At 52.2% G+C, this 14,407-nt stretch overlaps 1 protein-coding gene across 1 annotated transcript in view; it reads left to right on the top strand.

The window, feature by feature from the left end:
• Positions 1 to 14,407, top strand: part of KLHL24 (kelch like family member 24) — a 65,013-nt gene that overhangs the window by 32,466 nt on the left and 18,140 nt on the right. The window contains exon 6 of the mRNA XM_078616775.1: positions 8,134 to 8,318. Within this exon, the coding sequence (XP_078472901.1) occupies positions 8,134 to 8,318 (185 nt within the window). The remainder of the gene's footprint in view (positions 1 to 8,133; positions 8,319 to 14,407) is intronic.

The raw sequence follows: 14,407 nt of genomic DNA, 5'->3' as shown, positions 1-14,407 counted from the left end.
ACCATTATCAAATTTATCTGTGGTTTTATTTGGTGGATTTTCGCGAAGCAATTGAAGAATGTTACAGTAGACTCTCGATTAAGTATCCGCATGCGGTTTATCCGATTTGCGGATTAACCGCGCACCTGATATTTTTACATAAATGAATAACTCATGGATTTTCCCTGAAGCCCAAATCAATAATCTAAAAACAGTTATGCATTGTTGTTTTTGGAAATGTTTATTACAAGTCACGTGCTGAAACCGAACAAATATGTTGCTCCAGTTAATCCGAAATCCACGTGATCGCCTCTACAGCACAGTAGTTGCATATCTTTACAGCAGTGGGCGGATTTTGGTTGATGTCGATTGGCGTGGCTCTGCTGTCCACTTATTGGGCCGAGTATTCGTCGCGGGACTAGGAAAGTGTTATCACTAAGCAACTCAATTTTCTTAACTTAATTTATAATTTGTACCTATATTAGTGATTTTTGGCAGAGATCCGTGGAAAATGGTTCTACTTTTGGATTATCCGCGAGTTTGAATTATCCGCGGGCATCTCCCCATCATTAGCGCGGATAATTGACAGTCGACTGCATTCTCAGTATTATGGAATCGATCATCGCCGTGCCGTATTCTTACGTGACTGGAAGTACCGAGGGGGCATCCACCTAAGAGGCAGTGCGATGAGATCATCTCGTGTGCCGCTGGTGGGATGGATCATTGCATCGCGGGATCGTGGGAGACTGCAGCTTGCGGAAGGAGGCCTTCATCCAGCGGTGGATTGATCACGGCTGCCGATGCTGCTGCTGCTGCTGATGAATTATTTCCGATGATGAACGCACGCTGCAGAGCGTTCCAAATTCCATGACCACGCAAGTGATTGCCCTTCTTTGTTTGTCCTGCCCAGTGTGTGCCAGGATGAGCAGTTTGTGAAAATGCTCATTCTCGCTGGCAAAGACATTCCTGCGAAGGGAGCTGGTAGGAACGTTGGGTTGCTCGGTCAATGGCCAGGGTCAACGGCGGCGTGGTGTATTCCGCAAATATGGCCGATTGTGAGGGTGGGCACAAGCCGGCGTGAGTAGGTAATATGTTGAGTTTTATAAGGGCACCACGGGGTGACCAGCCCCTCCCCACCCAGCCCCACCCCTTCCACCCTCCACCCCCAACCCAGCCCCATCCTCCCCACTCAGCCCCTCCCCACCCAGCCCCAATCTCTCCACCCAGCCCCTCCCTACCCAGCCCTCCCCACCCAGCCCTCCCCACCCAGCCCCTCCCCACCCTCCCCTCTCCACCCAACCCCTCCCATTTTTGGATGCAGGATGGACAGACACAATAATCCCCTGTGGGCTGGTGGAACCAGGAGGTTCTTACCAGTATAAACTCAAAGCTAAACTATTTGTTATTTTAGCATGAACAGGCCACACTTAGCTACAACAACCTGGCTGTCACAAGTGACAGCTCAACGTAGAAATGTATAGCAGCAGCCATATGCTTCCAACACGTGGCATTGATTGTAAGTGTGGAGAAAAATACACGCGACCACAGAGAGAGAGAGAGACACATGCAATGTCCAAATATAGAACAGGCGTCGGGGTTGAACTCACAACCTCCTACACACCAGGCGAGGTAGTTAACATCTCGCCACCGTGGAGAAAAATACACGCGACGCAGCGACGTTGCGTTTGCCGAGAGCGCCGCGTGTGTCGTCTCTGCCCCGTGGCGTCTCTGCCCGCGGGCCTTGTTGAGCCAGCCCCGCGTGGGTAACACGACGACGCGCCAAATCGGAGCGCTCGCCCGTGGCACGCGCTCGCAATCCGCCGTGCCCGTCGCTGGTCAGGGAATGGCCCCGTCGAGAGAGAGAGAGGTTTGGTGGGGTGCCCCAGTGTAAAACTGTATGCGGGGCGGGGGGGTTTGTAGCGTTTTGTTCACGATGACTAAAATATTCGTCGACAGTGGGGTTTTTTTTTAGATGTATTTGCGTGTGCATGTTGGAATTTTTTTCGCACCGTAAGTAGCCAACTGTGCTAATGACAGTCTTCGAACGAGAGGTGATGTCTACGCCGATGACCCTCTGTGCCCACCTGTGAACAGAGCGTGGCTGAGACGAAACTAAGGCGTCGAGTCCCAATGGAGACGCAGTCTTAAGGTCGTCTCGTCACGTGATGGTACGAGGCAGCAGGGCACCCCGGAGGGCCGAACATGGTGATTGGCTGCTTTAATGCACGTCTAATGATTGAACGAGCTCACCGATTGGCTGACCTGATTACCTTCTGTGGAGGGGAAACATTGTGCACCACTCACCAAAGATCTCGTCAAGGAGCGTAAACCGTCACGCAAACTCCAGTCAACCTCGCAGCAGCAGCGGCTTCTGGCTAACCGTCAAACAAAGACGGTCACCACATCGCGAGCTTTTAGACACGCTTCTGTGGCCGTCTGGAACGCTTTTCCTTCTGATATTAGGAAGCCACTGAAGCAATATACACTTTTAAATTTAGATTGAAAACTGATTTCTTTAGAACTGCTTTTTTGTTAAGTTTCTTGTCCTTCTCCCGCCCCTCTGAATAGCACAGTTGACTACGTACAGTGCGAAAGAAGTTCAACATACATATATCATCACAGTTTTAGTCAGCTTGACTCGAGCTAAAATGAATGTAAACTTTGATCAAATTAACACGGTTGATGGCAAAGGGGTCTCTTAGTGTATGACTACATTTTCAAAACCAGTTTCAAGAGGTCCTGCTGTGTAGTTCACACCGACGCCGTATTTACCCGTGAAATGACCACGTTTTGTTCTGAACACAGTTTTCGAGCACAAGCCCAATCACCCAAAATGCAAAGTGTGCCAGCAACAAACGGCCACAATCTAAGTTGTCATAGATAAAAGAAAAAGTTTGCTTCGGGAATAAGCAGAAAGATGAGTGTTGTGACATGCAATGTGGCGAGTTGGTGAGTTAATGGGTGAGTGAATGGGTGCGTGTTGTTGTGGTGGTTGAACACAGTGTGATGGATGAGACGAAACGGTGAGTGTCTGGTAGAGACCGAGTCCTCAGCATGAGTGGAGGGATCAAGGAGTGAAGTTCACGGACACAGTGGCCATGGTAGCATTAGTAGTAGTAGCGGTAGAGGAGTGATAGGGAGGTGACTGACCGCTGGTGAGTGAGCGAGTGGCTGTGGTGAATTAGGCAGTGCTAAATCACCAAAAATGTCACTTTAAATAAATCCCAAAACGTGTGTTCTGGGGTCCCGCTGGGTTTCGGGTCCCTGGCGCTGTACAGTTCTACCCCCTCGCTTGCCTCCTAAACCCCCGTCAGGCGTGGTATAAGCGGGGGGAGGTGGGGGGAGTGGGTGGGTGCCAAATTAACCCAGCCCTTGTCAGCAGCAGTTAAAAAAAAACATGAGAAGATGGCATTGTTGGCGTTGTTTTGGAATATACCAGCAAAGAAAAGCCCCGATCGGGCCCGCTGCCACGGGCTTGGCTCTTGTCAGATCTGTTTGGGGGGCAGCAACGTTTGGACAGCCAACAAATAAATGCGGTTGCCAAGGAAGGCCGAGCGGGCCCATCGCAGGAACGCGTCTTGGAGAGAGCTGGCTCGGGCGCGTGTGGCTCCAAATCTGTTTTGTGGTTTTTCCACGGGGCCATTAGTGGGGGGGGGGGCGCGGCCGGTCACGTTGCTTCGCGCCCGAGCTGCCGTTGTAATAATTTCATTTTATATCACGTCATTCATGCAACCGCATCCCACAACGCTGCACATCAGTGAACCAGTCCCTTACGCAGATACAAAAAACAAAACCGCCACTTAGCAAATACAAAACTAAAAGATGAATACGTGAACAACACCAACAACGAGAGAAAAAATGCGCATGACAAGAAAATGATAATCGTGGAGAAAATAAATTAAATAAATAAATGCGTTCGGCCTCCATGCCCCAAGACCTCTCAGTATGTGAACGTTTGAAGGCGCCGCGCACCCACACGAGGGGGGCTCTCGAATGAGCTCTTTCTGCCCCCTTCGGTCTTCTCCGGGAAGCGATTCGATTCGTTCACAGCCACGGGGAGCTACCGCGTCGCTGTCGGGGGCAATAATTTGCGCGCGCGTTTATAAACGAACCCGCGCCTCCTGTACAATTAACAATGGTTTTGCTACGTACGTTTCCAAAGGAGTTCGACGTGCGTACGCGCGTACATCGTTCCGACTTGTGTTGCGGACGTGAGAACTTTTATCAACGTGCCCGGTTTTTTCCAGGATCTCTTCCTAATAGCGGCGCGACTTTAGACGGCGGCTCGGTTCGTATTGCGTCGTCTCTACAAGAACTGTCGTGCCCCCTCCTGTTACAGACCGACGGACGGACGGAGGTAGCTGAAACTTAAAGGCTTTCAACCTCCGATGGAAAACCATTCGCAGCGTTTGTCACGAGTTGTAAAAATATGCAGCCGAGCCAATGCAATGGCACAAAGTTGAGTAAGTGTTTCGGAAAATCGCAAACATTCCCAGAGTTTGCCCATTTAAGCAAATTGCTGCTGAAATGCACGTTGCTTCAGAAGGCGCCGGCCTCGGCTGATGGATTGCATGATTGCATTTCTCAGGAATTACTGAATTCATTGCAAACTTGCGGTAATTGGAAGCAGCCGCCGATGGATTGTGGAGACGCGGTCGGTGCGCGTTGTGAATGGCGGGGAGCTCGTAGTATTTGCCAATCGGTAGATCCATCATCATTGTTGCAGAACCAATCGGTAGAGCCGTCGTCATTGTTGTAGAACCTCGGTGGAAGGAGGGGGGGACCCTCTTGACCCTCTTACGGCAGGTGATGGTTTGCTGGCTTGGATGGGAAGTTTGTTTTCTGGGATGTGTAGTCGACCCCATGGACTCGTTTTGATAACTTTTTTGTCGTTTGAGCTTTTTGTTTTGGTGCCATTTTCTTAATTTGTTTTTTTCATTTTTGATTTAGTTTTGGTAGTAGGGTTTCCAATTGCTTGGTGTGTATGTGTGTGTGTTGGGCTTATTTCACGCCGTGCATAACCAACCACGTATATGGGATTTGGTCCTTGTACGTATAATTAACTAGCTTAGCTTCGCCCGAGACTTGGATTCTTGTCTTGGATGAATACACGGCCTAGGCGGAGGGTGGGGGGGCATGCGTGACGTCAGCAGGCACACTGCGTGACGCTGCCGCATGCAGATGACATCACAAATGTGACGTCACCGCTCGCTTGCCATATCCATTATTGCACCCCCCTCCCCCAAAAATACAAAAGTCTATTTTTATACTTTTTGCATTGTGTACAGTCTGGAAGCAACCCACATGCCAAATTTAAAGTTTGTTGCATGTTGGGAAGTATGCTGAACATTTAAAACAGACACAAATATTCACAAATTTCCTTTATATATAGATATACAGCGTTGTGGGATGCTGTTGGCATGAATGACGCTAAGTATAAAATGTAAGTATTGTTATAAATGACGACGATGGTAATGATCGTCATTTAGTTTTTTGATAAGAGCGTGCGCCCTCCTTTCCGCCCGGGCGTCTCGACAATACCCTGGACGCGATGAGCGACGGACACCGTATCTCATCCTAAACATCTCATCAGAGGGCACACCCATTGGCAGCTGTCCCAGTGCGGCAACAAAGGTGATTCAGCACTTGGCCCGCAGCCAGGCGTTAAGTCTGCCAGTATGGGGGGGGGGCGGTGATCGCTTTTTGTGACCCCGATCGAGTAGTGTGTGGAGTAATTTTAGAATGTGGTAAAAATTTGGACTGTGACGTCGGCACACAGTGGCCGATGCATTTCGAACGGGCCACCACGGTGGCTAGGAGATGTTGACTACATCGCCCGGTATGCAGGAGGTCGTGGGTTCCATCCCGACCCTGACACCTGCTGTATATTTTAGTTTGCATGTTTTCTCTCTCTCTCTCCCCGTAGTCGCATGGATTTTCTTCGGGTCCTGCGGTTTTTCCCTCCATTTAGAATCAACATCATGCGCCTAGAGTATTTGGCTGCTATTAATGTCCACATGATAAGCCACTTCATTGGGCTCTCATTTGTGGCCAGGTCGCTTCTGAAAAGAGCTATGTAGCTCAGGGGGCCTTACCTGGTAAAATAAAATAAATACAAAATAAATTGTTTTAGTTTAGTATTGAATTCCGTCGAACGTGTCCGTCAAGCCAGAGCCAGGCACTGAGAGTGTCAGAGCCAGTGAGATGCCCTTGGGACGTGGCCGGTGTGCGTTATCAGTAATTTATCGCTGCACACGGCAGTGCCAAAGGGCAGAGGGTTCAGCTCTACGTTGGCCGGTTTGTCATAGAAATATATTTGTTGTTGCTCAATCGTCGCAGCAGCTCTCGGTGAGCGACTCCCCATGGGACGTGGGGGACTCCGCCTTGTCGTGTCGATGGAGGTGACCCCGTGAGGGTCACACGTGTGTGGGACGTGTGTCAGGGAAGAGGTGGCGTGTGGGGCAATGGGTCCGAATTGGAGAGCACTTTTCTAATTGTTGCAGGGGTTCTCGGTTTCGCTCCCAGCCGCCGCCCCGGTTAATACCATGTGGCTCGTTGCCCGTAATTATGCGCCATCTGCTTCAAGGCGGACGTTTGAAGATCCCCGCGATCTTGTTTCACACGGAGCCGGACGTGTGTGCAGGAGTCACGGTCCAAATTTGCCAAGTGCGGACGGGTGCAAATTGCTTACTTTGGTAATGTAGCCGAGCCAATGACCCCGATTGGCAGACACGACCCATTTTGGTCAGCATCTTGCGCCAAAATAATGCTGCGAATACCGAATCTACTAAAATGATTATAATTATTATAATGTCCATCATGGAACTTCAGGCACTTCACAGTGCAGGGATATAGGTTCAAGATAGCTGATCTCATCAAGGAGCATAAACCGTCATGCAAACTCAGTCATCCGCGCAGAAACGGCTATTGGCTCTGCATCGAACAAAGGCGGTCGCCGCATCGCGGGCTTTCGGATGCACTTCTGCGGCCGTCTGGAACGCTCTTCCTTCCGATAATAGGAAGCCACTGCAGCTATGCACTTTTAAATCATCTGGAATGAAAACTCATATCTTTAGAACAGTTTTTTGTGTTTAGTTTGTTGTCCTTCCCCCACACTTGCGATTAGGGCGGTTGGCTACATACGGTGTGAAAGAAGTTCAACAAACACACGTGCATACGCGTGTATCGCCATGTATATGGTATTCCCTCGTTATTCACGAACTTGCCCATCCGCGTTCTTGGCTATCAACGAATCGCATTGGGAATTGTACACGACTGCATTGACAGAGAGTGAGAGAAATAAAGTGACGAGAGCTCAAGTGATGAATCGCACCAAGCCAGATTCAGGTGTTTTATGATGCCAACGAAGCACGGTTTGCTTCCAGCTCGGCTCCGCAAATAGCCAGTGGAAAACCACCCGTACCATGCTAGCCCTGCACCGGCTCGGCTTGGTGCGAGTGGAAAATTGTGTATCTGAACCACTGAGCCACCTCCATGATGGCTTCACTAAAATCCACAGCCGCAGGATTTGTTCTCCATATTTCTCCCTCCGTGGTCACATGGAATTTTTCTCCGGTTTCTCCGGTTTTTCCCCCTCCACATTTATAATCAAGATCAAGCATTCGGTGTTTGGCAGCTGCTGTACATTTCCACTCGATGATGGTAAGCCATTTCGTTGACCTTTCATTTGTGATGGTCAGGTCTCTGAACCAGAGCCATAGAGCTTCGTGGGCCTTACCTTGTGAAATTAAAATTCATTTTCGTTTCTATTTAAGCCTCGGTCTCGATCTGATCGATGACAGATGTCGACTTCCAGGTCAAGTCTGTGCCTGTGGATTTCATGTGGTCCTTCTAGTCTGATCCGACTAAAGCAGTCGGACATTTAGTCACACGCTCTTAGTTATTCAATATCATCAGGGCCGCCAATCGGTGAGCCCAGGACATCTTTTTATAACCAACACGTAGCCAATGACAGTTGCTATCATTGGTCTTCGTCGGCGCACCGCTGATTCTACGGTGCGAAAGAAGTTCAACACACATGCATAATGTTGCTGCGGAAAAACTAAAAACTAAACTGAAACTAAAAATAGTTTAGTTTTAGTTTGGCCGTCGCACGCACCCGCCTTGACCGTGTTTGCCACGCGCATGCCGCAGGTCGACGGGCTGCTCGGAGGTGATCGTGATCGTGGGCGGCTGCGAGCGGGTGGGCGGCTTCAACCTGCCCTACACGGAGTGCTATGACCCCATCACCGGGGAGTGGACATCGCTCTCCAAGCTGCCCGAGTTCACCAAGTCCGAGTACGCCGTGTGCGCACTCCGTAACGACATCCTCGTCTCCGGTACGTGGCGATGGTGGTGGAAGTGTTGGTGGTGGTGATGTTGGCAGTGATGCTGACGACAGGCGTGGTGGTTGTGATCGGGAATGGCAGCGCGTGTGGTGTTGGGGTAAAGTGTGGGTGGTGGTGGTGGTGGTGGTGGGGTAAAGTATGGGTGCTCTCACATTTTCCACACCACTGTCAGCAGTGATGTGTGCAAGCCCTTGCAGGGCTGCACCTTTTCCTTTCTTTCGAGTGGCTAGACACAGCGCTGTGAATCGTTAGCTCTCATCATTATAATTGTCGTGATCGTCCGCACCTCCGATTAGCACAGTTGGCCGCATATGTGCGTGCGTATGTTGGAACTTCTTTTCGCACTGTACGCAACCAACCATGCTAAACCGTAGGTGCGAAATAAGTTCAACGTGCACGGACGACCTCTTTAAAAGAGGCACCCTCGAGCCTGGCGCAGTGCCAGCGGCCCCAGGGGCCGAGTGTCACGTGGGATCTGTGCATCCCATCTGCCGATTGGTAGCGGCGGTGGTCCTGCTGCCACCCATCTGGCTACCGCTTTGCCGCAGGCTGTTGTTGTCGTTGCTGCTGCTGTAGCCGACTCGCCGCACCGTCCCAGGGCGGTGGGTGGGACGCGGCAGGCAGCGAGCGGGCGGGCAGGCGGGCGTTGGGGCGTAAATGATTTCCGCGGGGTGTTCTAAACGACCCCGGCTGACCCCCGGCCTATCTGTGCAGATTAATGTCCGTGCAGGGGCGCCGATTGAAGGCGAACGCCTGGATCGCGCGCGTTTGGCGATTTCCGACGCGCGATTAAGCGTACAGTCATGTGGCTCACGTGAAAAAAATGATCAAACGCCCCTCTACGTTGAAGCGTTTTGTGTCCGTTTGTTATAATGAGATGCTTAATTGCAGTCGGATCGGTCCCGGGTCAGTGGCCCGGAATATATGTCTGCACCCGACACACACCACATGCAGTATGCATCTCACTATGGCTGTGGCTACGAGTCACCACGTGCCCTTCTCCGGTTCGCCAGCGACCCAGAAAAAATTCGGTGAGAATGACAATAGTGATGCTAATGCAATTTAGAACGTGCATAATATTTCCTAAATGACAATAGATCTGATACCCAGATTCATCTTTTCTATCAACGTTCGGTTTGGGGCACAGCTGGCAGGCACGGCAGTGGCCCCAATTATTAATAATTATTTTATTCTTAACTCTCCGGCGTGTTTTCTGGTCGTGCCGCTCATAGCGTCGTTGCAAGACTGCATCTCACAACGCTGTACAAGACAACAGCGAACAATATCTCTATTGCCCCTCGCAAGACACATAGCACACCCAAAACCAAGGTCTGACTCAAAAGCCGTAGTCATCACAGGTTTAAATTTTTTAAATGGGACTTAAATAGCGGAAGGGACATAATTTGGCACAAAATGGAACCCAGTCGGTTCTTGAATTCAGTTTTGTCTAAGAAGCTCCCGGCACGTGGAGCGAAACGTCGGACATCGCGCCGAACGACGCGCGGCAGAACTCAAAAAACGCCGGCCGCGAGCGACTTGCTGGCAATTTCCATAACACGGCTCCTCGTTACCCAGGGGGCACTGGGGCCATAATTCGCATCTGTCTGGCCGCGTGGGGGGAGCAGCTCCTAGCCCTGGGGGTGTGGGGGTGGTGGTGGGGGGCGGGTGCAGTGGCCGTGAGAGCCGGGAGTCGGATTAGGGTGGTGGTGGTGGCGTCGTCGGTGCTTGCCGAGGCGTGATGCAAATTGTCGATCTGTGTCACCGAGGACAACGCAGCGAGTGCGACGGCTCCGCGGGGAGAGAGGCGCTCCCTGCGGCGTCGCGAGCGGGCAGCGATCGATGATGGATCGCGCGGGCGAGGCCAGCGTGGAACCTGGACGTGGAATAAGAGCGCGGTTTTTATTTTTAGCTGTCGCGTACATCCACCCCTCCATTGTTTTTAAAGATCCTGGCGGTGATGAATGAATGTGCAATTGTGTTGTGATTTGTCATGAAAGCAATCGCTTGAACACGTGGCTAAAAATGTATACGACCGAGGATGAAGTGAGGAATTTATAAATTTATATGGCACTTGTTTTTAGACAAAAACAAAACTGATGCTGTAATGAAACTGCAGTTGTGCCGACACTGATGTGTGGCTCCGAACGCTGGAGAATGAGAAAATCCGACGAGCAACAAAACAACAACAACACCACCAGAGAAGAGCGACCAATGGGGGCGAGGGTAACTACTGAATGGCAGTCGAAGGGAAGGCCGCGTCCACCGCGGAGATGGAGCGGTCGGATCGGCTCGTACGCCGTGGCTCGGCGCCGGACGGGATCGTCGCATCGTGGAGGCGTCTGTGGAAACGAGTGTCGTGAGCTGATCGTATTCCTCCGGTCGATAAAAAACATTCTGATGCGGCAGCGGTTTGATCGTGGCCGATGACGATGGCGCACCATCATTTCCCCGAATTCTGTTATTACACGCGTGCAGTTTTTGTTCCAGAGCGGGACCAAAAATGCATGCAACTAAAGGGGGGGGAGGGCCCTTCTTTAAGCAGAAGAGACAAAGGGGGGTGGGGGCCCCGACTGTTGCAAACTGAGAGCTTCAGTGAATGAGATCCGCGCGCTAGTCCGTGGTGGCGGACGCCCGCTCGGCCAGCCCGGCGACTCCAACGGAGCGCGAGCGTCGCCGCCTGACCGGGGCGCCGGGCGTCGGCCGCAGTGAAGGCGATGGTCAGTGGCCGTGCAACTGCCGGCCCCGTGCTCACTTGCCACGCCGTTCCCCGGCAGCTGGTCGCGATCCTGCGTTCGGGGGCGGGGGGGGGGGGAGAGTTTATTCCCGAATGGACTTTTGTCATCGCAATGTAACATGGGGCGCCATATTTGCATGAATGGTGAACGATTGGGTCTTCTTGGACGCACGGTTTGACGCGCCGTGGTCAATCCACTGCTGGATGAAGGCCTCCATCCCTCCCTCTCCCCCAAAACCACCACCAACTCTCGTGTTCCTGCATTGCATTGTCCCACGTAGCGACCGTGCACACAAACTGATCTCATCGCTCTCGGACGCGTTCTGCTCCTTAACTGCCTCTGTAATTATTATCGACATCTGCTCTCGTGCCATCTAGAGCTAGAGACTTGTCCTGCCCAAACCCACTTAACATAACTGTCTGACGAAGATGCAGACTTGGGATCATTTATCACCGTTATTTAGAGACAGCAAGGGTGTCGACCAAGACCAATTATAGCAACCATCATTGGCTATAAAAAGATGCACTGGGTTCACCGATTGGCTGACCTGATGATATTGAATAACTCGTGGGGTGTGACTAAATGTCTGACTGCTTTAGTCGATCAGACGAGGAGAATGACCACATGAAATCCACAGAAACGGACTTGACCGGAATTCGACAGCGGTCGTCGGTCAGACCGAGACCGTGGCTGAAATAGAAACTAATCTATGAACTAGGTTTTATTTTACCAGGTAAGGCCCAATCAGCCATGGAGCTGTTTTTCAGAAGCGACGTGGCCACAAATGACAGCTCAATGAAGTGGCTTATGTGGAAATTCATAGCAACCAAATACTCCAAACGCATGTTTCTGAATGTGGAGGGACAAACCAGAAGACCTTGATAAAAAAAAATCCACGGGGAGAACGCGCAAATGAACAGCAGGCGTCAGGGTTAGGATTGAACCCACGACCTCCTGCATACCAGGCGAAGGAGTTAACATCTCACCACCGCCAACCTGCGTGCGTTCTCTTATCAAAGTGATCCTCGATCCACCCTCTCGAGGGGCTCTCTACGAGCCCCTCCCCCTCTCATGGAGGCCCTTCTGCCTGCAGTGGCATGAGCAGGAAGTTTCAGAGCTGCACTGTTACCTTTTGGCTTTTGTTCCACCATGGACGTGCTCCCACTGCCAACACAATACGTTGAAATTTTTATTTATTTTTGCAACAGAATTAGAGCCCAGCGTAATTATTTTTCTGGACTGTGTAGCTGATTACATTCCTCCCCCCGCCCCCATCCCTGGCTGAGCGTTCCTCGTGCAGCAGAGTCGGAAAGGGGCGCATTGAGGCCGTGACTGCTGCCGCTATCATGCCCGCACCAGCTGCGTCTGCACGGCCTCTTTTGTCGGCGTCCTTATCTCGGTCCGCCAGGAGGCCCAGAGTTCCGCACGTGCGGCCGCAGCCACCGCCGACAGACCTCTGCCACGCTGCTCGCGCTGCTCGTGCCGTGCCGCGCTTACGTATCTGCATCGAGTATGCCGCGCGCTGCATACTCGATGCAAATGCGTGCAGAGGAATAATTGGCTGCTCCTGATTCGGCCTCGATGAAGCTTGGCCGCCTTCCCCTGCCCGCTTCCATGGCGGCGTGTCGTGTGCGTTGTGCGCGCGTGCGTGTGCGTGCGTGTGTTGTGTGTGCATGTGTGTTTGCTGCCAAAGCGGTGGTTAGCGCTACGAACCCGGCGGCCCGAGTTCGATTCCCGCTCACGGCCAACACCAGTAACGAATATCTGAGCCGGTCCTGGGCCTCCCCTAGGTCGACTCGGCCCCAAATGATGAGTACCCGTTGCGGTAAGCGTGGTTCGGTGGCCACTCACCCCCTCAATGTGCCGTGTCGGCCTCCATAGGTGCTTGATAACAGCACTCGCCTCAACAATCTGTCCCGTGACCCCCCGCCAGTGAGCCCTCGACGCTTGACGTGGCCACGCAGTTGCACCTAGCCCGGCGCAAGCGCCACTGCGATCGTTCACCAGCGGTCGCTTTCACCCACGAGGCTACCGCCCCCTAGGCCGTCCGCCGGCTCGCTCTGCAACCCCGACGCGTACGCACGAACCCTGCTGATCGGCTCCCCCGCCGTCGTACGCAGCGGCGACAAGGAGAAATGGGTCAATCGCTTGAGCCGTGTGTAGTCATCGTGTGCGCTGCTGCTGCTTCTCGGAGCGTTCCATTCGCTCGCCCACTTTCTCTCTGACCCTTCCCCCCCCCCAGCCTTCAGACACTGCTGCTATAAATTGTTGTGTTTGCCGGAGCCCAATTATTGCTGTATAATGAAGCCCTATTTAGCAGCGTGTGCGGAGCATGGGCACACGCCGCTGTGCTTTGTGTGAAGGCTGCGAAGCGGCCGTGCCGATCTCGGCAAGGAGCGTAAACCATCGCCACGCGGACTCCGGTCGTTCTCGTGGCGGCAGCGGCCCCTGCGGCGGCGGCGGCTTTCGGCTGCTCGTCATCGAACAAAGGCGGCGGTCACCGCATCGCGACGCTTTCGGACGCACTTCTGCGGCCGTCTGGAACGTACCTTCCTTCCAATATTTGGAAGACAATGGAGCTGTGCATTTTTTTATCTTTCTGTTTTTTTGTGTTTAGTTTGTTGTCCTTCCCCCCCCCCCGCCGGCACCTCCGATTAGCACGGCTAACTGCGCATGGTGCGAAAGAAGTTCAACATACAACATACATGCGTCGCCTATCGATCCAGCAGGGACTGTGTTTATTGACATGTTGACCTATTGAGAGAAGTAGGTGCATAACAACGCCACCCCTCTCCCATATTTGCGTTTCCATATAAACATTTTTTTTTTTAACACGCAACCCATACACCAGTAACAGCCTTTTTTATTGGCAGCACGATTAGTGCACCCACTGTCGACTTGCTCACAACGTGGTTCTGGTTTTGTCCATAGCGAGCCGAGTCAACCCCCCCCCCCTCCCCAAGTTAGGTTTTGACCGCTCAGCCTTCGGGATGCAGGTTTTGTTTCGTGCGCGGTCCGCTGGAAGGTTCCTAATAAACGAAACAAATTTTATTTTACCAGGCAGGGCCTGCTGAGCTATGCGTATCTCTTTTTCCAGAGCAACCTGGCCACATAAGGTAGCTCAACGAAGTGGCTTATCACGTGGACATTTCTAGCAGCCAAATACTCTTAAACGCATGCCGATTCTTAATGCGGTGGGGGGGGGGGAACCGTAGGACCCGGAGAAAAATCCACACCACCACGACGAGAGAGACACGCAAACTCCAAGTATACAGCAGCAGGCGTCAGTGTCGGGATCGAACCCACGACCTCCTGCGTACCAGGCGAGGTAGTTAACATCTCCTA

Source organism: Lampetra planeri, chromosome 51, assembly GCF_965212315.1.
Source record: "Lampetra planeri chromosome 51, kcLamPlan1.2.h2, whole genome shotgun sequence".
Lineage (NCBI taxonomy): Eukaryota > Metazoa > Chordata > Hyperoartia > Petromyzontiformes > Petromyzontidae > Lampetra > Lampetra planeri.
Note: the sequence above shows the minus strand (reverse complement) of the source record. Positions and strands in the feature narration are given on the sequence as shown.